We start from the raw sequence: 22,315 nt of genomic DNA on the forward strand, positions 1-22,315 counted from the left end.
GTCATCGCTGCAATGGTGGCAGTGTTGCCCTAGACAGGAATGTAGGGGGGAGGGTGGTCATAATCACAAGGGTAGCCTGCAGTAGGTTAATGTCAAGAGCTGAACAGTCCAAGACAGCTGTGAGGGCTCTTTTTTACTACACTGACTTACTGTTCAATTTGGTTTTTTTCTCCATATAGCAGTGATTTAGAAGTTCTTTCCCACCCTCCCAAAAACAATGAGGGGGATTAGGATGATGAATACAATAACACATGACAGAAGAGATGGTCACATTCTTTATTTTCATTTTAAGTCTTTAGCCATCAGTAAAGTGAATGGGCAGAAAACAACCAACTGAGCAGACAAACCCACCTTTGCTGGTTATTTCCAAATATAAATAACTGTGTGAGAACTGAAATTGAGCCAAAATAGAAAAAGGAAGCCGGGGAATTTAAAAGACAAAAGTAAGCCTAGCTGCACTCCCTTTTCATAGTGTCAGTGAAGAGGAAGTACCATAACAAAAAGGAAGCTATGGTTACATTTGATCAGACATTTATTCCAACAGTAGGCATGGAATTGCACTTTCATGAAAATGCCAAAGCTGAATCGAGTCCAGTGCACTGGGGCATTGTGCGCACTTAGCTTCATTTCTGCTGCAGCTCCTTCATTCTGTTCAGGGCACTGCCAGCCTGAAACCACTCGATCTGCGACTCATTGAAGGTGTGGTTCAGCATGATTGTTTCTTGGCTCCCATTGGGATGCTTGATGATGCATTTCAGAGGCTAAAGGAAGAAGACAGTTTTATTTTCCCTTCTCTTTCAAGGGAGAAGGTTATCTGAAGCTTCTCACAGGAAAATTTCTACATGGTTTTAAAGGGCTGAAAAGGGAGAATTCCAGCTCAGGGTGGATCTTAAAATAAAAGGTTGCAGTTCCTTCTAGGGAACACTCGTGCTTAAGTCAACAGGTCCAGGAATTCAGAGTACTGTACAAAGGTTTCTCTTAACTGTTCAGAACACCACTGGTTCTGACCCGCCCTGTGTGTCCCAGCCACTGTGTCTCACCAGGCTGGCAGGCTGCACTGCTCATCAGTGCCAGTGCTGCCTCACGAGCACACAGCTCACCACTGATCCCCATCAGTGGCATGTCCCTGCCCCCAAGTGCATGACAAGACACCCAGACAGTTACCTTTCCAGGTGCAAAGTCTTTCAACCCCACAATGCTCAGCTTATCCACAGGATGAATCTTGTTATAGTCTGCTGGATCAGCAAAAGTGAGAGGCAGTAGACCTTGCTTCTTCAGATTGGTTTCTGTGGAGAACAAACCACCAACCACACTTGTAACATCCCATTCCAGGGAAGCATGATTACCTTCTGCCTGCTCACACTACTATTCCAACAACGATTAGATTACTATCTCTGTAGCAAAATCAGCATATCCCTTGTTTGTGGCATATCCAACCAGGTATGTAACAGGAGTCCTGACAGGAGGGACCTTGCCATCTGTCAGCAGGGAGGGTTCATGCCTGGAGGTGTTGAGCCCTGGGCAAGGTATAAACACCACTTCCACTCAAACTGAACACATCCTGTTTACAAACACCATAGGGGAAGCCTGACTCACCGTGGATCCTGGCAAAGCTCTTGGTGATGATGACCCTTCCTCCCAAGTGACGTGGCTCCAATGCTGCATGCTCCCGGCTTGATCCCTCACCATAGTTTTCATCCCCAACAACTGCCCATTTGATACCCATTTTCTGTGACAAAAGACACAGATTTACATTTGTGCAGCCACTCGAGTGAGGAATTAGCAATAAATACCCACCCACACATCTAATTTCAGCACTTCACTGACATTGCTATGCTAGGACACCTTCTCCCAGAAGACTCCCTTGGGTTCTGAGACAGGAGAGAAATAAAGGAGTTTAGTGCTTCACGGTAGTTATGCACTGCCATCCTTGCTGACAAGGGCTGAGGAGGATTGCTCTTGGGATCCAGAGCAAATACTTTCCTTCCTTTTCCTGCCACCTCTCCTTCCATCATGCTATGCCAGACCAGTGTTGGCACAAGCCATGACCTCTGCTCTGCTTCTGGAAGGGAGATGGAAATTTTTAACTTCTCTCTACTGAAAGAGCCAATCAAAACAACTGCCAAGTTGTCCAGAGGGTAAAAGGACATTTCTTGAGATTTGAAGCCTAGTGTTAAAGAATAAATGGGATAAAACTATAATTTATTTAAACATTAGACTGGGTCAGAGGTGAAGCATTCAGGAGGCAAGATTTAGTTAGTCTGATGACACCCATGCCTTGTAAGGTGTGCAAAGCCTAAAGGTGTTCTTCCTCTTTCATATATGATCCCTGGTCCCCTCTGAGTCATGAGATCTTCCTCCCTCTTGCCCATAGCAGGTAGGGACAGAATCTCCTACAGGAACTGCAATCATTAGAGAAAGCACCAAGAAAATGCCTCAATGCTGAATGAATTCGCAGCTGCTGTTACTTGAGAGCAGGAGGGTGAGATCCTTCTATTTGGCACAGACTGCCCAAAGTGTAAACATCCCCTTAAAATAGACGTGTCAGGGGAAGGTCTCACCTTGTAGTACCGGGCTGTGTCTGGGACTGGGCCAAACTCCTGGGTTAACGCGTTGCGCACAGAGTTGGCTTTGCCATTCTCGATGTTGATGGCGCCAATGAGCAGGTTGTTGGAGATGTTGTCCAGATGGCCACGGAATTTGAGCCACGGTCCGGCCGCAGAAATGTGATCAGTGGTGCATTTCCCTTTGACCTAAAGTGTAGCAGAAGAGAAGAATGTCTCAGGATGGACTAATGTCCTAATGGACCCTTCCTCAACTCTTGTAACTGTGAAGCATTAACTGGGAGGAGTGGTCGATACTCCAGAGGGCTCTGCAGCCCTTCAGAAAGACCTCAACAAGTTAGAGAGGTGGGCAGAGAACTGTCTGAAGGTCAGCAAGGGCCAGTTCAGGGTCCTGCACCCGAGAAAGTAATTCCATGCATGAGCTGCTGGGAAGCAGCTCTGCAGAGAAAGATCTGGGAGTCCTGGTGGACAACAAAGCAGTCCATGAGCCAGCAGTGTGCCCATGTGGCCAAGAAAGCCAATGGCATTCTGGGGTGAATTAGGAAGAGCATTGCCAGCAGGTCAAGGCAAGTGATCCTGTCCCTCTAGTTAGCCCTCTGGAGTGCTATGTCCGGTTCTGGGCTCCCCAGTACAAGAGAGACATGGAGCCCTAGAGCAGGTACAGGGGAGGGTGACAAAGGTGATTAAGGGACTGAACCATCTCCTGTTCAGAGACCAATGAGAGGGGACCTTTCATTTACAATATCTGTAAGTATCTGAAGGGAGGGAGTCAAGAGTGTGGAGACTGCTCAGTGGTGCCAAGCAATAGGACAAGAGGCAATGGAGCAGAAACTGAGGCACAGGAAGTTCCACCTGAACATGAGGAACAACTTCGTTACTGTGCAGTGACCACATTGGAACAGATTGCTCAGAAAGGCTGTGGAGTCTCCCTTACTGGAGATATTCAAGAACCATCTGGACACAATCCTGTGCCATATGCTCTGGGATGACCCTGCTTGAGCAGGGAGGTTGGACCAGATGACCCACTGTGGTCCCTTTCAAAAGAGATATGATGTGATCATCATATCTCTTTTTAAAGGCGTAAACCCCAGAAAAGCACATCAGTTACAGAAACAAGGCACTCTAAAGCAGAACACAGTGGTCATTCTGCATGCATTGGGTAAGAACATCCCTTTTCCAAAGGGTAAATTGCAAAAATTAGCTTAGCCATGACATCTCCTGCTGTGTTCTCACTTCCCTCAGCAGTAGGTTGTTCAGGTACAAAAAGCAATTAAGCCCTTCCTGCTACAGCCCAGCCTCCCTGCTGGGCAACTTCAACAAGATGCCAAGTGTTACCCTCTAAGTTTCCAAACTGCACATAAGCCTTCTCAGCTTGTAAGAACAGAATTCCCAACCAGAGATAATGGTCTTCCAACTATTAAGTTCTAAAGTGCTTATAAAGGAATTGCCTGTGTCAAAAACTTTTGCACAGCAGTATGGCCCTTGGGAGTACATCCAGCTCTGTCACTGAGAATCAGGAATGTTCCCAAAGGTCACTTCATAAGGGATTGCATTTCAGAACCTCTCACCATATCAACTGAAGTTTCCATCTGTTAACTCACCTCAGGCAGTGAGGAGAAACCCATGTCTCCATTGAAACACCAAATTGCAATGTTTAACAAGTGTGAAGTAATTTCTCTTTCTATAAAGTGGGAAGAGAACATGCATACTGATGGATGAGAAGTTCCCAATGACCTCATTTCAGACAAAATACATCTTAGAACAGTCAGTATTAGAGATGCTAATTAAAGAACCCATCCACCTTTTTGTTGTAGGTAGTAACTGGGACAAATTCTGCAGACTGCATGGTTTGGACAGGATCATATTACATGCTATAACAAGCCTGCTTTTGCATGGTATTAGCAAACCACTAGCCCAAAGGAGAAGAGTCACTGAGTTATAACAGAAAGAAATATCAGAAAGAAACAGCTGGAAGAAAGGAAGAGCCCTTGCTTCCCTTTCTGTAACAACATGGTTGTAGGGGAGGGAATCAGGTATCTCAAAGGCACATCCAAAGCTTCTAGCAGTTGCTGTGCAAACCCCTGCTCAAGCAGACCTGTCATAGCTGATGCTCCCCCACTTTGTTCCTGACCTTGATGAGGATCAGCATGTCTTCCAGATCCTTGCCATCCCACTTATCAAAGGGCTCAAGGAGCTGGAGCCGCTGGCTGGTGGGGCTCACATCCACGCGCTGCCCACTGCCATCCTTGGGAGGGTACTGGTAGGTGTCCTGGCCTGGGTCAAACTCCTTCCAAAGGAGAAAGGAAAATCATCAGCCTCAGCCATCCCACCAGCATGTGAAGAACAAGCCAATACAGCCAACTGCACCCACTCTGGCTCTACCATCATGTGTCAAGAAAAAGGTCACTGCCTGTAAGTTCCCTCAGTATAAATAAAACACTGCTAGTGTCAGGTCTTCCCTCCCTCTGCCCCCAGACAGAGCAGTTACCAGTTTGGGCAGCTCATCTGCATCAGGTGCCTCTAGTTTAAACTTCTTCCCATCTGCTCCTGTCAGGTAATCAGTCTCAGGGTTAAATTTTAGAGTGCCAGCAATGGACAGGGCTGTGACAATCTGAAAGAAAAAAAAAAGACAAATTTAAAGGCATATTCTACCTCTCATCACTTCACCTGGAAGTCCTACATCTAAGTCTCAAAGCCACCAGCCAAAAGCTACTAAACAAGGCACACTGGGCCTCTTCTGCAGAGCCCTGAACTATTCCACAGCCCCCCCCGGCTGTTTCTTACCTCTGGAGAAGTCACAAATGCGTGAGTCTCTGGATTGGCATCATTGCGACCCGTGAAATTCCGGTTGTAGGATGTAACTATTGTATTTTTCTCTCCTTTCTTGATGTCCTTCCTGTAAAAGAAGCAAACATTCTCATCAGATCCAAATGGAATACTGCTTCTAGATGTCTCACTGCTAGAATCCCCCAGCTTGCCCATAGTTTAGGCACAATCACTATCTTAGAAACAGGAGCTGGTGCCTGTACATGTTTTCCCCCCTTAAGCACAGACCCAAAATGAATGAATGCAAACCCAAGTCAAACACTGATTCTTGCAGTAGTTTTCACAGCCCATGTTGTTCACTGTTGAACAATAATCAACGAAGCACATTGTCTTTGGATATCCCATGGTCAGCCGTGATAAAGCAACATAAAAATGTGCCTCCCATCCCTTCTATTGGGAATTATTCTCCCTACCACTCCAATGACTGAAGCTGGACCAATTTACTTTTCCCATTTTAAAAGGCCCACACAAACTTCAGTCCACCCTCTCATAGACAACAAATCTTTCTCCCCATTCTTTCTTTGCCTTCTACAAAAAGCCTCCAGAATGTGTGTCCATTTTGCAGCTTTATTCACCTAAAGGCTCAATACAAATTTGTAGTCCTTCTTTTTGCCTCCTCCAGTACATACCAGACAGCTATGGCTAGCTGGTTTTTAAACATTTAATTACCAGTGTGTTGTATTTACAATCAAATCAGGCTTCACAGAGCATTCTGGAAGCTAAAAGACACAGAGCTGGAGTGAGGTGCATCTGTCATTTTACCTGTCCCACTGCCCGATGCATGGCCCACAAGCATTAGCAAGAACCAGCCCTCCAACGTCTCGCAGGATTTTTGCCTGGGGGCAGAAAACAACTTGGTTACCATAGAATGCCTAGAATGAGTTTCTGGGGTTGCTCTTTTGGGGGAAGAAGACACTAAGAGGAAGCACTGAGCCCAAGAAAATTCCCCTCCTTGTTTCAGTTTTGAGCCACTTTTATAAATACATGGGGTTTGACCCCAGCAAGACTGGGGCAGAGCACAGGATGACTTGCCATGATGTTCTCATTCTCCACCTGCTTCAACTCGAGCAACCCAGCTACTTACAGACATCTGACTGAAGTGCAGTGCCTGGTCTGATTAATATTCTATAGACTTCCTGTCCATGTAAGGACAGAACTGGCAACAGTGCAGGCAAGTATGTGTGCCCGCTCAGTCTACTCAGCAAACAACTCAATGAAGGGGGCAGCTGGTAAGGAAAGGTATGACTTGAAAGGTAGGACTTGGTTAGAAGAGCCATCCAACATTGGCTGGACATATCCATATATAAAGACTTGGTCCTCACACTATGACAGCATCTAAAATTTACTAAATAGTAAAGCTAATTAAAACAACATTTTATGCACAGAAAGTAGGTAACAGTTCCTCAAGAGACACATTCCTTTTAAAGCCAGTACGAATTTTGTCATAAATTTGGTCTAAATTGGGAACCACCTTCCAACAAAAGAGCATGCTCTCTTTATATGTTGGGATAAAAGTAGATTGCAGTCTTTTGTCAGCCATGGCCATCTATCCCAGGAGCATGAGGTATCCCTTGCTATGCTTTTCTCTCCTCAGGGCCCCAGTTCCTGACAGCTGCCTCAGCCTTGTTCAGTTCTAATCCTGTTTTTACATGCCCAGGTAGTAAAGATATCAGGTCAAAACACTGTCAAGATGATGGCAGGACCCACAGGCACAGTAGCACAAGACCAGCTACATCAGTAATTGCACAAGTGAAGACAAAGTTCAGGAGGTTTCCATTAGTTAACTTGGCCCCCTGAGTACTGTCCTGAAGAATTTAACCCTTTCTGCTTGGAAGTGCAAAGAGCAGCCATACTCACATAACCATCCCTTTCAATGGTGGCACGGATCTGCTCTGAGCCTGGTGTGATGGTGAACTTGGATTTGCACTTCAATCCATGTGCAAGGGCCTGTTTTGCCACCGCTGCAGAGCGTCCCATGTCCTCATAGCTGGAGTTGGTGCAGCTGCCAATCAAGCCTGTGGTGTTTGACAGAAACAGGGGGGTGGTTACTGCAGCCTGGTACTTGGAAGATTCTCCCTGATCCGTCTCCCAGAAGAAACAAGGGATAACCACCTTTTCTGTTGATAAGGAAACTGAAAGGGCTTCAGGTACCAACACTGCCAAGCCTCCCAGTGATATAGTGTGGTCACAAGCAGTCCCTTGTCCAGCTGTGGAGGTTGCACAGTCAGAACACACTACTCGGTCACTAGTCTAATCTGACTAGGTTACTGTTTTACAAGACCTGAGTGTCACCTACTTGCACTTTGGTTAAGCAAATAACCAAAGAGAGGTATTGTTCCACAAAGACAGAAAAAGCTTTAAATCAAGATGGCAAGAAATGGAAAAAAAGAAAACATCTTTGGTATAGTATGAAGACCACACAAGGACATGCTGTACCATCCTGACAGCATTCTGGTGCTAAGCAGCAAAATAAAAATTCTCTCTCAGTTACAGCTACTGTAATTGTATCCTATTTGTAACACTTCCGACCTGGGACATGGCTTTACAATGTATTTCCATTCTTTTCATTCCTTCCTCCGCTCCATGAGCAACAGTTGAGAAGTCAGCCCACAAACTACCATCCCAAAAGCAAGTACATAAATTTACAAGCCTGCTTTTTAGGACAGCAAGCATTAACTTTACTAGGTCCCAAGAGTTCAACAGCCAACTGCTGGGAGTGCTGACACTCATGCTCCAGACAACTCTCTGCAACAGGTAAATCCATACCACAGACTTTTAATAAAAACGATCTTCAATGGGTAACATTCCTGTCAATCCAAACATTCAAGCATTTCAAAAATGGAAGAAACCTGGTGTATCTCTTGAGATGAAAATCCCTCCTACTATCCTGGATCTCATCCTACACACTTGGCCCATGTGGTCACTACTTTTCCCAGAAAATATATATGGCCATGAACAGTCGACACTGCACCCAAGTCAAAGGACATACAGAAGCAGTGAAAAAACTGGATCCCAAACTATTTGACCAACAGCTTATCCCAAGACAACAATGTTTATGCCACAAGTACAAAGGCAGAGGAAAGAGCAAATGCTACCCACCAACTCTGATATCAACAGGCCAGCCCTCCTTTTCTGCCACAGCACCAATATCTGACACAGGGTGCGCCAGGTCTGGTGTGAAAGGTCCATTGATATGCGGTTTCAGCTTTAAGAAACAGTGACAAAGTCAGAAATCACAGCAGCAAAGAATAACCCCAAAACACAGCAGCAAATCAATTCCTTTCACAGCTCTATCTGGTAGCTGTTTAACTAAGATTCTCCTACATAAAAACTGGAGCACAAGCTGTAGGTGAAGCAGACCTGAAAGTATTTCACACGTTCTAGCACAGCATCAGGGGTGTTGCATCAAACTCCCAGCTTGGTCTTCAGTCACACAAAGCAGAGTCACATCACAGCATTCAAAATGGCAAGAAGAAATGAAGCCTTACCTCACTGAGGTTGATTTCTATCACCTGGTCATAGTGACAACCAGAATCTGGTACCAAGTGTTGCTTGAATTCATCTGCTAGTGCAGCTATATCTGGAATAAGAAAGAAGGAAGATCTGAAAAGTGCAGCAAATATGAGGGAGAAAAAGAAGTCTAGAAAACTAAACACAGGCGGGGTCAACTGTGTAATTCCCCAGCCACTTCATCTACAGACTCCCTGCTTGTAGCAGATGAACTACAGGACCACACAAGGTCAAAAATCTCATTAGACAACACCGTAGGAGAACACTGCTCCCAGAATACACCTTCACATGAAACCCATACTTCTACCCACTTCAACCCCCAAATCCTCTTACCAGCTCTCCCAGTCTTGCCCAAGTATTTCTTCATGCGTTCATTGTAAGGGAAGACTGATGTGGTAGCTCCAATTTCAGCCCCCATATTGCAGATTGTTGCCATTCCTAGAGAAGTGGGAGAAGAGACCATGGGGTCAAATGAGAAAGTCCAAGGCCACTCAATTCTCCAAAAGTCAGTATATGCACAAGACAGCAAAGCTAGGAGAAATCAGGGCATCAGCCACAGAAACCTAAAGCCAGAGCTGAAAGGACACTGACAATATAATGGCTGGGTCAGCCCCCTATGTTTCTGATCAATACAGTGCCTGTGACCAGACTCTTGTGGAAGGAATGAGCCAAAAGTTACACTGATACATGCAGATATTGATATAACAAGGAACTCCTGTTTGCACTGAGCATCAAATCATTTACAGCAGTGAGCAGTGTCTCTGCTACCTTCAATGAGTGTCCTGTCCCTCCCTACCATCTCATTTGTTTTCACTGGAGGAGCCAGATATTTGTGAGAAATGGGCTGAATAAAATGCTTCCAGTGACAGAACATAGCACATCCCTTTCAAGTACACAGCAATGAAGCTGTAGAAGCTCCTGTTTTACATTTAACAAGCTGGAAGCAGATATAAAATTCCTCTGATTTCATAGAAGAAAAATCCCAAATTGCTCTCAGTTTGTAAGCCAAGTATTCTAAGTTGTAGCCAAGTCATGCAAATTGAGAGAAGTCCAGCTTGAAGGCTGCACATCAAGCTAAAGGAAGACATTTCTTGTAATTTAGTCCTAACTAGCATATTACAGAGAACTACAATTTTTGCTAGTTCAAATTCAGCACCCAAGATCCACAATTAGCTAGTATAAACTGTGTGATACAAACTGCCTTCTGGTCTCAGAACCTCTGCTCTTTGTTTAGCAGCTGTCACACATATATTCCCATTAACCTGGTTCTTTTTTCTATTCACAGCCTATTTTAGGCTGAAATGAATACGTCATTCCTTTATTGCTGACATCTCCACCCTCTAAGTTTACACTGGAATACATCCACCCTTATTCTTATCCTCACACACCATATTACAGGATTCTTCACAATTAACCATTCCATGTTCTCAAAATCACACAAAGGTTTATCAGAGAGAGGTCACTGAGAGGGAGTGCTATCTTGTTACACCACTCTTCCAGTTTGCCATGTACAAACTGCTGGGCCAGGCTAAGGGAAAACATTGGTACTTCTTGTTTGGTTCCCTTCCCAGCCTCCACAGATAGCTCAACACCCAGCTCCACCAACAATCCGCTCAGATAAGACATCTGTGTTGACTTACCTGTGCAGGAGATTGAATCCACACCCGGCCCATGGTATTCAATGATGGCGCCCGTTCCACCCTTGACAGTGAGGATGCCAGCCACTTTCAGGATCACATCTTTAGGAGAAGTCCAGCCTGAGAGCTTGCCAGTCAGTTTTACACCAATAACCTGAGCAACATCAAAAAAAAATACTGGCATCACTTCCTGTCAGAAAGGTAACAGTATATAGTTCTGCTGAGGGGTATACTCCTGTCACACTTATATACACAGTGCTTGAAAATCAATGCTCCTTACACATCATGCATCTCACCCTTGGCATCAAAGCTTCATATTCCTTCTGCCCCTACCTTTGGGCATTTGAGCTCCCAAGGGATTCCTGCCATGACATCCACAGCATCAGCTCCACCCACACCAATGCAGATTCCGCCCAGGCCACCTCCGTTGGGGGTGTGCGAGTCTGTGCCGATCAGCAGAACCCCGGGGTAGGAGTAGTTCTCCAGAATGATCTGAAAATAAAAATGGATTGTTTGCTTGCTTGTTTTGTGAGAAAGAAGGGGGAAGACAGCAGAAAGAAAACAAAAACAAGAGTTTAGATCAGTTTGTATTTGCAGATTTCAATAGCAAGAAAATAACTGAATTTGGGCTGGATTGGAAATTTTGATCTCTTTTGTTTCAAACTCCTTGTGGAGGATGTAATGACAAAACAAGGTACCAAGTCTCAGCCCCAGGATCCTTGCTCATCGCAGGATAATAAAAAAATTAGAAAACAATCTCCTCTTTTTCCTTCCAGTTTAGGCTTTTGCTAAGGTGCCACCTTTGTTAGGCCTCAAGAGTCTGTTCCATAATCTCCATACCCTTGTTAACAGCTGAGCAAGTCAGTTCACTTATCCAATGGACTTATCCTTCCATAGCCTTTGTGCTCCATAGCAGTAGAATACCAACAGGCTTCTCCAATCCATGCTGCCAGCGAAAACTCCGTTACATAGAGGAACTTCTCACCAAGACACTGCCCTTCCCTTACTGATGCTACCAGTTCCATGAAAGACTTTTCAACTATTAACAAAACCGCAAAACCATTCTCAATGAAAAATGAGATTTCTGTGGTAGCAACACTGTAGAGAACTCAAGCTAATGAACTTCTGACTGCATATGTGCCACACCAGCACTAGGAACAGCCTTTCTGGGAAGCACAGAACTCACAGCACATGCATCACAGAACAGCTTGAACAGAACTAAGGCAGTCCTTTACCAAAAAGACCAAGGCTTTGCTTTCAGAACTTTCAGTTTTATATTCTTGTAGCCATATCAACCTATTTGTGTGAGAAGAGTCATTCTCAAGGCCTCACTTTGGCACAGTTGTACCTGAAGCTATACAACAGGACCAGTTTCCTCCAGCCAGAGAAAGTCAGCCACAAGAAGACTGGTAACCTCAGCACAGAGCTATGTTGCCACATGACAGATGTTACGAGTGGCTTTGGAACACAAATGACCCGAGGTGTTCCCATAACCTTTTGAAGAGTTCATCCATTGCGTCACATTAAGTAAAGGTAACCTTAGTAACTCATTTTGTAGCTAGGAAAACATAGCAGAGAGCTCTTGACTGCACCTGGTCACAAGTTCCCTGCTGACAGGAGGCTTACCAGTCATCCATTCTCCTTTCCCCTCCTTTTGCTTCATGCTGCTCTTAAACTTTTGCTGCCTGAGACTCAGAGGAACAATGAAAAATGACTACTGCACCCTCAAAGCAAAACAACTGCAAGCAATTTAGGGACATCCTGACAGAGGTGTTCGCTTTAAAAAAACAAAAAGCCTCATCAAGTGGTAAATTATTTTGGGCCTGTCATATTCTTTTTTAGATCCAAGTGTAATAACAAGAGAATCTCAGACTTGGAAACTGTTTTGCATTTTATTCAAATTCACCTAGCAACTCCTTATGTGTTGCCACTCCTGAGTACTTGAAGTATGCTGCTCTGTTGTGTCCTCATATACTCTTCTGGGTTTTATAGAACTAAATGCATACATAATAATCCTAAAAAAAAGTATGTTCCCAAGGCTGCTTTCCTTACCACTAAATGCAATTCACATTAACCCTATGTAGCCAGCTTCATGGCCTCACCTTACAGTCTCAATTGTACTAGGAGGAGCCAGCCCACAAGCAGTTAAGGTATTTCAAGCTTCTGTAATTCACATGGCATGCTGTTGGCACTACCTAATGATACATCAGGTTACAGTTTGACCAAAATAACCTTTAAAAAAAACTCCACTGTGGTCAAGATAACTGAGAGAGCAAGTAAGAAACCTCGCCTGCCTCGAGCAAAGCAAGTTATTTCCCTAAACCAGTGAAATTCTCTAAAGATTTGCACTTGAGCTCTCTCTCCACCCTAAGGTGAAAGACCCACTCATGTTCAAAGACTGCAAACACACACACACTTTACCTGGTGAATGATTCCTGACCCAGGTTTCCAGAATCCCACTCCATACTTGGCACCAGCCGTTGACAGAAAGTTGTACACCTCCTGGTTTATGTCCTATTCACATAGGGAAGCACAGAGCATTAGTACCCCATTTTGTTCTTCCATACAGCAAAAGCTTTTTCAAACACATTCCCTTCTTTCACATGCCTGCCTGTAGTTTGCTTCCCAGTTTTGCAGCAGCTCGAAGGAGTTACACATCATTTTTAAAATCAACAGGTTAAGATTAAGACTGTTTGACAGACAGCTGTAACAAGACCATTTAATTGCATCCCACTTGTAGCTCTACTAAAAGTTTTTTAGTTTCTAATTCCAAACAGCACAATTTAAGGAAAACCCTGCCAATAAGACATTTAAAAATGCTGTGCTCACTTTCCCTATTCTCAGGGGGTTTTTTTAACCCGTTTCCCTCGCTCATTCTAGCCCCTCCTTCCTTCTCTACCGGGTGTTCTTTTTCCTATACAGATGCTTTGGAGACATTTCAAATCCCTTAGATAAATATTCCAGCTTTATTTTTACAGATTAAGAAATGGAACTGGAAGTGTTTACTGCCAGGGGAGTTGGTGAGTGTCATTTGTCATTCTAGCAAGTCCCCTCTTTAAGACTCACACAATGCTTCTTTCTTGCTGCACTGTCACCATTGTTGGTGGAGGTCACACCGTGAAAATTGCTTGTGAGAAAAACCATGGTTGCCAAGGAAGTATGACACTATTATATCCTAACAGTTCTTGGCAGAAGAGTGCTGGAGTAGATAAGATAAGCACTAGAAGGAGAGAATTTCTTAAGGACTGTTCTCATGCAGCTAAGCTTCAGAATAAAGGGAAAGGGGAAACGAGATAATTGAAGAATTGTCTCAGCACACATTTGCTGAAGTTTCCCAAGAGGCCGCAGCAGCTCTTTAAGCCTTGTTTTCCACTGGGAGTTGGGTCACTCCACTCTGTTTGTGCATCCCTCCCCCAGTAAACCCAAACCACCCTCTGGCCTGCCAGCATTCATTGTGTGCCAGCTGGCAGCAGCAGAAGCCAGTCAGAAGAAGGCAGGACCTTTACTTGCTTTGCTCAGAGTGGATGGCAAAGAAGGGACTCAGCTCAATTCAGGGCTGCAGCAAATATAATTGCACTATGGAGAATAAGTGCAGGAATAGGGGAAAGGGGAAAACAGGAGGTGAACAGGAGAAAAGAAATTGTCTGATTTAGTTAAGTCTCAAACTGTTAATTGCACAACTTAGGACTGAGACAAGCAGAGCAAGAACTCCCCAAATCACTCCTGAGCAGTGCAAGTTGCTTTATTGTGGTCCACTGAAGAAAGCCAAAAGCAGATACTTCAACACCACAAGCGCTGTGTGAGAATAGATATGGACTAAAATCTTAAAATGCAGCTGACTCCTGTTTACTGTTGGTAAATTCTGGTATCAACATTCCAGGTGCAATTCCTCCTGGCTCTGACACTGGACTTTGGCTAAGCCCACTCGGAGTAACAAGATTTCCTTGGCAGATGCATTGTAGTATGTTGGTCAGAGATAAATGTGTCTATAGATTACAGAAGCTCATTTGGGGAGGAATAAGCAGTAAAACAGTTGAGTAGAAAATTTTAAAATGGCACTGTATCAGCACTTTGGACTTCCCACATCACAACACTTTGAAATTCCCACATAAAACCCAACATCCTCCATACTTTTACACACTTTTATACTATACTCATGAGCCATGAAAGCTGCACATGATTCAGTTGCTCTTCAGATAATCAGTAACAAATGGTTTGGGAAAGTAACTACTTGCCTCCCCCTCACAGTGGAGGACCAGTGCAATGCAGGCATATGTGCATTAGGTTTTTCATACTGCAACATAGAGTAATTTGACTTCCTTTTATTTCCCTTGGAAATTATTTTTCTCTTCTTTAGCTGAAATATCTTCTCTAGAATACACATGATCTAGGCTTCCTTCACTAACAACTTAAGATTAGCTCTTCCCACATTCATGGTCCTTTAAACCATGTAATGGATGAATCTGAGGTGAAAAACTCCCAAAAATCCATTTAGTCTGTTTCTTCATTGCATCTGACCTACAGAGCTGACCACCACAGGCACTCTGTTACCATATCTGATTCCCTGATTCCTGGCTGTCCTTATGGGAAAAAAATTTAAAATAAGCTCATCCTTCAACTGGAAGGACATTTTCAAACAGACAGAAGTTGCGCCTCTGCAATAGTGACCTTGGCTCTCTGAAGATCCTTTTCACCGCCTGCCTGGGCCTCGATGAGGTGATCACAGTGGATGGTGGAAGGCACAGCCACCTTTGGCAGCCCGCTGCTGATGAACTGGAGCATTGCCATCTGAGCTGTGGCATCCTGCATGGCCACGCGGTCGGGCCGTAAGCGCAGATAGGTCTTGCCGCGCTCGATCTCCTGCTTGGCTGGGTCATCCAGGTGTCCATACACAATCTTCTCAGACAAGGTCAGGGGGCGGTCAAGCCTGGGGAGAATAATTTTAGTATCTGCATCTTGTGTACTTCAACATTTGCCATTTTAAGCATGTAACAGAATGCTTCTCTCTATTGCTCAGACTGTTAAGACCCATTAGCACAGAGAAACCTTCATGCTCTTCTTACAGCACTAAAATATCAACTGGCACATGGTTAAACAAGGGTTCAGTTCATAAAGTTCAAAAACATACAAATTGATGTCATTTTATGCTTTCTTTTCTAATCTTCCTATACTGTAAAAGAAACACTGACTGCTCACTTCAAGACAGCAAATGTAGAGGTGAGACAGAGGTCAGACTCAATTCACAAATATCAGATCCCACAACAAATACAACTAAGTGGAGCTTCGTGACCTCAGACCTTTCATTCTGCAACTGTATCAGCTGAGGAATCTATTTATGTATGTAGCAAGATCTTCTGAGAAGTAACTAAATCAACACTACAACTTGAAATGAGAACTACCACATTTAACAGGGGACACAAAGACTGAAGGACAAGTCATACAAACCATTGCCACAGTAAGTGGAGCAGGAATGACAAATTAGCAGGCACACAAGCCTCTATCAGCAGATTAAGGTCACTATGTTTACACAGGCTATGAATTCCTAGCCCTTTGTTCCATGCCTAACACCTAGAGCAGAGCACAGCACAAAGAAGCATTAGCCTGTAACAACCCTGACCCACGCACTGCTGCCCCAGAAAGAAGCAAAGGGCCAATGTAAAGACTCCTCAACGAGGGTATTAAACAAAGAGGATGGAGCCCTTTCTAGCACCTCCTCTGCACTGGCCTGCTTCTCTGCACGTTGCAGTGCTTCATCACATCCTTCAACCCTTCCCACAGTGCCCCACCACTATAAGGAGACACTACAACTCATGCTTCACTATATTTACAACTGCCACAGTTCAGTGCTGCTTTCCCTGGTAAACATTCCTTGTGCCAGGGCCCCACAACAATTTTTTCTTCCTTTCCTGTCACTGCAGAGCTCAATTCAATGCCCTGACCCCTCCCTTCTTCCCTTCTCCACTCTTACCTCTTACGGACAATGTTGATGTTCTTCTCCAGTTTTTCATAGTTGATGTATTCATTAGGTTCAAAGTGGCTCATGGCCACCTTGGCCCGCTGGCACAGGACAGGAGCAACATGGTAGCGTCGTACCCCACTGTTCAAGGCATGCTGAAAAAAAGGAGAGTATTCAAACTGGAGCCCTGCAGAGTGAATTTCTGTAACACAGCAATTAAAAATGTTTTTCAGTTTTTGTTACTGGGATTTTACAGACTGAGGAACACAAAGGCACCCAAATATATTTCATCATACAATACTCCATATTATCTTAAACAGTCCAAATACCCAGAGACGCTTAAGTACCCAGAACAGGTAGCATTTACTAAATTATTCCACCTTTTTCTTTGTTGCATCAGAAGCCTTAGGCTTTCAAATGAAAAATCTGCTTTCAGGCAATGATGAGCCAATTCTCAAGAAAGCACCAGTCTGCCATGCTCCTGACACGAGGGTCATGGTGAAGAACCAATGCTGTTTCTAAAGCAAATTATCTCTAGGTTTGTATTTGCTTGCTGGCATTGAGCTGACACTGAAATTAGCAGGAGATACAGCGGCAGTCTGCCTGGACACGCCCCTGTTCCACCATCACATACTAAGTTTCCTGGGCAGGATCCCTCCATACTGCTACAAAACGTATTAAATATCTACCAGGAGACTTTGGTGTACAGGCCTGGTCTACAATGTAACACAGAGCAGGAGAAGCAAGATGTGGAAAAAACTCACCAGCTCCACCAGCCTGGCTGGTGCTCTTTTCCTCACTCTCACAAAGGCACCCTCACCTTTTGCCTCTGAAAAACTTTGCACTTACCCTACAGGTGAGTTAAGCTGCAGGACAGTGAACTATACTGTGAGCTGAATGCTTTAGCAGAAAGTGCCAGGGAAAAAAAAAAACCCCAAATTTACTTGGCAGCCTCCACAGTGAGACAGTTTCCTGGAACACAGGAGAAGGGCAGGCTATGGCGAGGCACCTTTACAGCACCTGACCTGAAAGAGATGGGTCAGTGCCCAGGGCTAAAACTCTCACGCAGCTTTGAAAACTGAGTCAGACAGCAGCCTCCAGAAAAACTTCCAAGGATTTGGCACACACATTTCTTACATGCTTTCAAAGTCTCACTCATCAGCATCAGAAGTCTGGAAACAGACTGAAGAGTTCAGAACTCTTCCTCCTCCAGTACTACACCCTAATCTCAATCCCACTTTATCTATTCATCCGCTATTTCAGAGTTACAAAGCTTTGATAAGTACAGGTTAATAAATGTAGCAGTGTGACACTAAACACCCCTTTTGCATGTGTGATTGTAAATATTCCTTGTTCAGAACACAATCATTGTACTACCACTGGGGTTTTTTTTACCACTGTCAAAAAAAAGCCTAGTTAATTCTTCAAACCTGTTCAAGCATTTTAATGTTTCCGTGTGAATATTTTTTCCAACTTTCTTGTTACCAGCATTGAAAAGACTGCCTGAAATAATCACAATCAAAGAGACATCATCAATTTTTATCAAAATCTCTTGTTTTATTGTCCTTTGGATAACACTTTTTATTAGCTCGTGCAAAAAAATTTGGGGAAAGCTAGGCAAGATCACACTACTCAGCACACTAGCAAGAAGGGTGCAGTTTGCATTTTCACCAAGCTATCCTCAGCCATTATAGAGAGAGCTTTTGGTAGAAGCAGGAATGACTTACAGCAGCTGTACACCACCATTCTGAAAGAGTATCTGAGGGAAGTGAGCCTGGTGGAACAAAGAGGGCACTGCTCCTCCATGAGTGCATGGGCAGCCCAGTCATCAAATTTCACTGTGCTGCACTTTAATCCTAGAACTTCCAGAACTTATCACAGGTGTCAGACTTAGACCTTTCCTTCTTCCACCAGCAAAAAAAAAAAAAAAAAACAAAAAAAACCCAACAACCACCCACACCAATACAAACACCACCCAGCTTCTCATTGTTTAACATACAAACTAGACAAAGCTGCTCTTTACCTAGTAGCCACATAACTTTTATGTGTGCTTTGTTCTAGCCTTTTTTTTTTTTTACCTCACAAGATATTCAGTCTTGTGAAAGTCTCCAACTGCTGGAGTGGCTGGAAAAAAAACCACTGAGCTATTTAATCCCTGTTCATGGAAAAACAATCTCTTTCCCAGGCCAGGAAATGTATTGTGGTTTAATGCAATAATTTCTTCTTAATTCATCATAGAGAAGAACAGATATGCAAATAAAAGTAACAGCACAGGCTTCATAGCATCTTAGTCTTGCCTGTGACCAAAGCTGATTAAAATAGAAATCTGAAGCAGGGCACTCCAAAAAGAGGTACAACAAAACTTTTCAAACAAAATTCAGGTAAAATCTTTTCTGTTTGAACATACATGTCTATGGGTCTTTTCACTTCATGAAATGGCACAAGGAAATGTAACATTTTTTCTAATACTATGTCAGTGTTCAGCTGATAATCAAGATCAGCAATACAAAGTAGTTGAATCCTGCTGACCACAGCTTCAGACCATCAAATGCAGGAAGAGAGAGTGTTTAAGGTGAAGAATTCTGTCTGGACCTGGAGAAGTCTGGAAAAGTGAAGGTCTGTTTCTGTAATGGCCAATATTCCCCAGGGAAAATAACTGCCTAAACCAATCAGCTTCAGCAGACTACACAAGCATTTTTCTCTACATAAGAATTTTAAAAGGCACCTATTTAAAAAGTGCCATCTTCATTTTACCAGGATATAAACCTAATCCTGTATTTCTGCTGGGAATTCATTTGATTCAATATGGTTCTGCTCATGTTGGCACCCAGAAAGTCTAAGGCTCCACCACCACGAAGCAACCAGTATAAACTGCCTGGTTCAAAAGCCTGATCTCTCCTCACAAAGAATCTTCACTATATCACTCATCACACCAGTCTATTCTCTGTGCATCCTCAAAAACAGGGTGGGAGAACTGCAAGATGAAGGGAAAGTCACAACAAGCCTGACAGTTCCCAGTTTGATTCCCTCTCACTCTTCTCTGAGAAGGAATGTACTGGTGCTTTGTGGGGGCTTCCATGGTGTTTTTTTTAGTCAGCAGTGAGAAGTACCTCGAGCCCAAGAGCCAAGGGAAATAGGCAATCTGTAAATTTATAAATTTTCCCTTTTATCCAGGAACTGCTTATTTCCAGGCTGGCCAAACAGCTGCCCAGTGACCTCCTCTCACCTGGCACTGAATCCCTTATTCCAGTTTGCAGTGTCCAGTAAAAGGAATGGCAATAATCATTACAGGGCTCCTAAGCCTACTGGTGTTCCATGAGTGAAAAAGCTTCCTTTAAAGACAGAAGAAAGCAAATCTAATAATTGGGTCATTATTTCTGAAAACTCTGTAAGGAAGCTAACACTGCTCTTTACAAATTTTAAGGTAGCTATCATGCATTTAGCTCACTGCAGTGAATGTTCCAGGTGCAAGGGGAGTCTGAATTCAGAAAATAACTTGCATTTTGGCAGCCAGTAAGGCACAATGAGCCCAGTAAGCAAAAGCTCATGTTCAAAAAAGTAGCAACTGTTATGTGCACTTCTATCTGGGAAATCTGTCCTAGAAATCCCAGCTGAAACCCAAAATACCATCTTTCCTCATTTTCCCTGATCTAAGAACACTGGCCAAGTTTCCAACATTCACCATGATTCAGCCTAAAGGAAAAAAAAAAAAAAAAAAAGGCAGCATGGTATAATCAAATTGTAAATGCAGGCTCATTTTCTAGACCCACCTCAAAAGAGCAACCACAATTATGGTTCTGAAGATCAGTTTAGCCCTGATGCACAAAGCTGCCCACGCATAATTTTGGTACTTACCCACAATGCCTTCAATAAACCCGATATTTCAGGCAGTTTAGAGCTTTACAGTCCTCTCTCTCAGCCAATGTGGCTTGAAAAATGGAATGCTACTAAAGGCATTATTTCAGGTAGGCAGAAAAGAGATCTTGACCCTTTGAGGCTATTAGAACTTTAAATAGGACAGTCAGTCCAAATCAGGTTAATTCCAATTTATTTCCCTCAGAGGCAAGCTTTCTCTGCAGCTCCAACTCCATAACAGTTCCAGGATGGGAGGGAAACAGAACCAATAGCAGCAATGTGTGCCATGCTCAATGCTGCACTATCACAGTGATGGACAAGATGATGCTCATAGTCATTAATCTCTAGGCTGCTACACAGGGGCAAAAATCCCCTGCCTGCTAAAGACATCACCTAGAGGCATGTGTGATTAGCATCACAGATTTAGTCCTTCACAGGGGGGAAAAAATATGCATCCCTTGCCTGATAATAGACAACAACCTCCTGGAATGCTAAATTCCCCATATCGACTGTGCCAGCACAGCCTTTGTTTTGCATCATACAATATTCATTTTAGCAAATGATTGCTTGTTCTCATGCAGTGTCACAGCATAAAACAAGAACCAATACATTACCCTAATAAAAGGTTTGCCTTCATTTTATTAGTAGCCATTTCTGTTCAAAGTACAAACTAAAAACTATTTAATAAGTAAGAACAAGTATGCCAACCTAAATGAAATTGTGCTATTCTGTAACTTTCATTTAAATTTAAAAGCTACTACACTTTTCTAAAGCATCTACCTCTGAAGTAGGATAGTAATTACCAAACTGGAATTAAGATTCACAGAATACTTTTAGAATACTAAAAGCCAACCAAATTCTTACTTCAGTTCCCTAAGCAAGGGGAACACATTGGCCAAGGTCACAAGTGGCAAACTGAGAACTTACACTGCCTGCCTTTATCACAAGGGAGCAAAGGCTTCCTTATCCCTTAGCAGCCCTAAACAGAAAATTGCACCTGGTACTTGCCTTATAGGCCTTAAAAGATATGAAAACTTTATTACTGAGTAGACACTAACATAATCAAGTCTTAAGAAAGGCAATCTCTGTGACAAGATCATATTACTGGTGAAGGTGAGTTTTAGAGGTCATGACAGACAAGACTACCAGAGTCTGTAGCACGGCCCCGGGAAAAAAGGGAATTTATGTCTGACCCGCCTGCTTCTTCAGCCGTCCCAGTTCCCCACACAGAGAGACTGGGACCTTTGTCACCCAGGCGTCTATGTTTGTACTAAAAGAAGGATTTTGGAAGCAAAGCAGCCAAAGGACAGCTCACTCACACAACAAGGAGTCACCTTGTGCTGCCGCATGCCCGTAAGGGGAAGTAATAAAAGACAAGGGAAACAAAAATGCCTGCCCCGGGGAAAGACCTTTAATTTCACCGTTCGGGCCCGCGCCCTCGGGCTCTGTGCCCGGTCAGGCCCGGGGCTCTGACAGCGCCTCCAGCCCACCGCAGCGGGGCCCGGGCACACGGGGGAGGCGGCGGCGCCAGGCCGCGTCCCCGCCGCCCTGTTCACCTTGCACTCACCTTGACGGCCGGCCGGGCCCGGTGGCGGGAGACGTCCTGCCCTGGGGACCGAGCAGCGGCCACGCCGCCGCCGCCAAAGCCGCGGCCGCCCCACCATCGCCATGGAAACAGGGCGTGGGGCCGCAGCGGGGACACGCTGACCTACACGCGGAGGCGGGGACGGCCCGACCCCGAGGCTGCAGGCGAGCGGCCGCCCTCGCGGCCGCCCAGCGGGCAGCGATCCCGTCCCTGCCGCAATCCTCGCCACCCGTCCCGCCCGCTGCCCGCCCCGCCCGCCGCCGCCGCTCACCCTCAGCCGAGCCGCCAGCACGCAGTACGGCGCCATTTTGTTCACTGACAAAGATGGAGTCGCGCCGCGATGGCGTCACGCGGCCCCTTTGACATCTCCGGCGCGCGCGCG

The 22,315-nt window shown here is 44.4% G+C and overlaps 1 protein-coding gene across 2 annotated transcripts; it reads right to left on the minus strand.

Annotated features, from left to right (window-relative positions):
• Positions 1-262: 262 nt before the first annotated feature.
• ACO2 (aconitase 2) lies at positions 263-22,310 on the minus strand. Of its 2 annotated transcripts, none has more exons than XM_064702320.1 (18): positions 22,205-22,310; positions 16,506-16,648; positions 15,206-15,464; positions 12,959-13,051; positions 10,871-11,029; positions 10,541-10,691; positions 9,234-9,338; positions 8,879-8,970; positions 8,490-8,595; positions 7,248-7,405; positions 6,153-6,226; positions 5,349-5,460; positions 5,053-5,175; positions 4,696-4,851; positions 2,562-2,753; positions 1,597-1,729; positions 1,165-1,286; positions 263-761 (listed from the first exon to the last, which is right to left on the minus strand). In XM_064702320.1, the coding sequence occupies exons 1-18, from the start codon at positions 22,238-22,240 to the stop codon at positions 624-626; spliced, it is 2,352 nt and encodes a 783-aa protein (XP_064558390.1). In that variant the 5' UTR covers positions 22,241-22,310; the 3' UTR covers positions 263-623. The 2 variants fall into 2 exon arrangements, with proteins under 2 accessions (XP_064558390.1, XP_064558391.1); XM_064702321.1 differs by lacking the exon at positions 22,205-22,310 and adding an exon at positions 21,916-22,026.
• Between the last annotated feature and the right edge of the window lie 5 nt (positions 22,311-22,315).

The sequence above is a fragment of the Zonotrichia leucophrys genome, chromosome 1A, assembly GCF_028769735.1.
Source record: "Zonotrichia leucophrys gambelii isolate GWCS_2022_RI chromosome 1A, RI_Zleu_2.0, whole genome shotgun sequence".
Taxonomy (NCBI): domain Eukaryota; kingdom Metazoa; phylum Chordata; class Aves; order Passeriformes; family Passerellidae; genus Zonotrichia; species Zonotrichia leucophrys.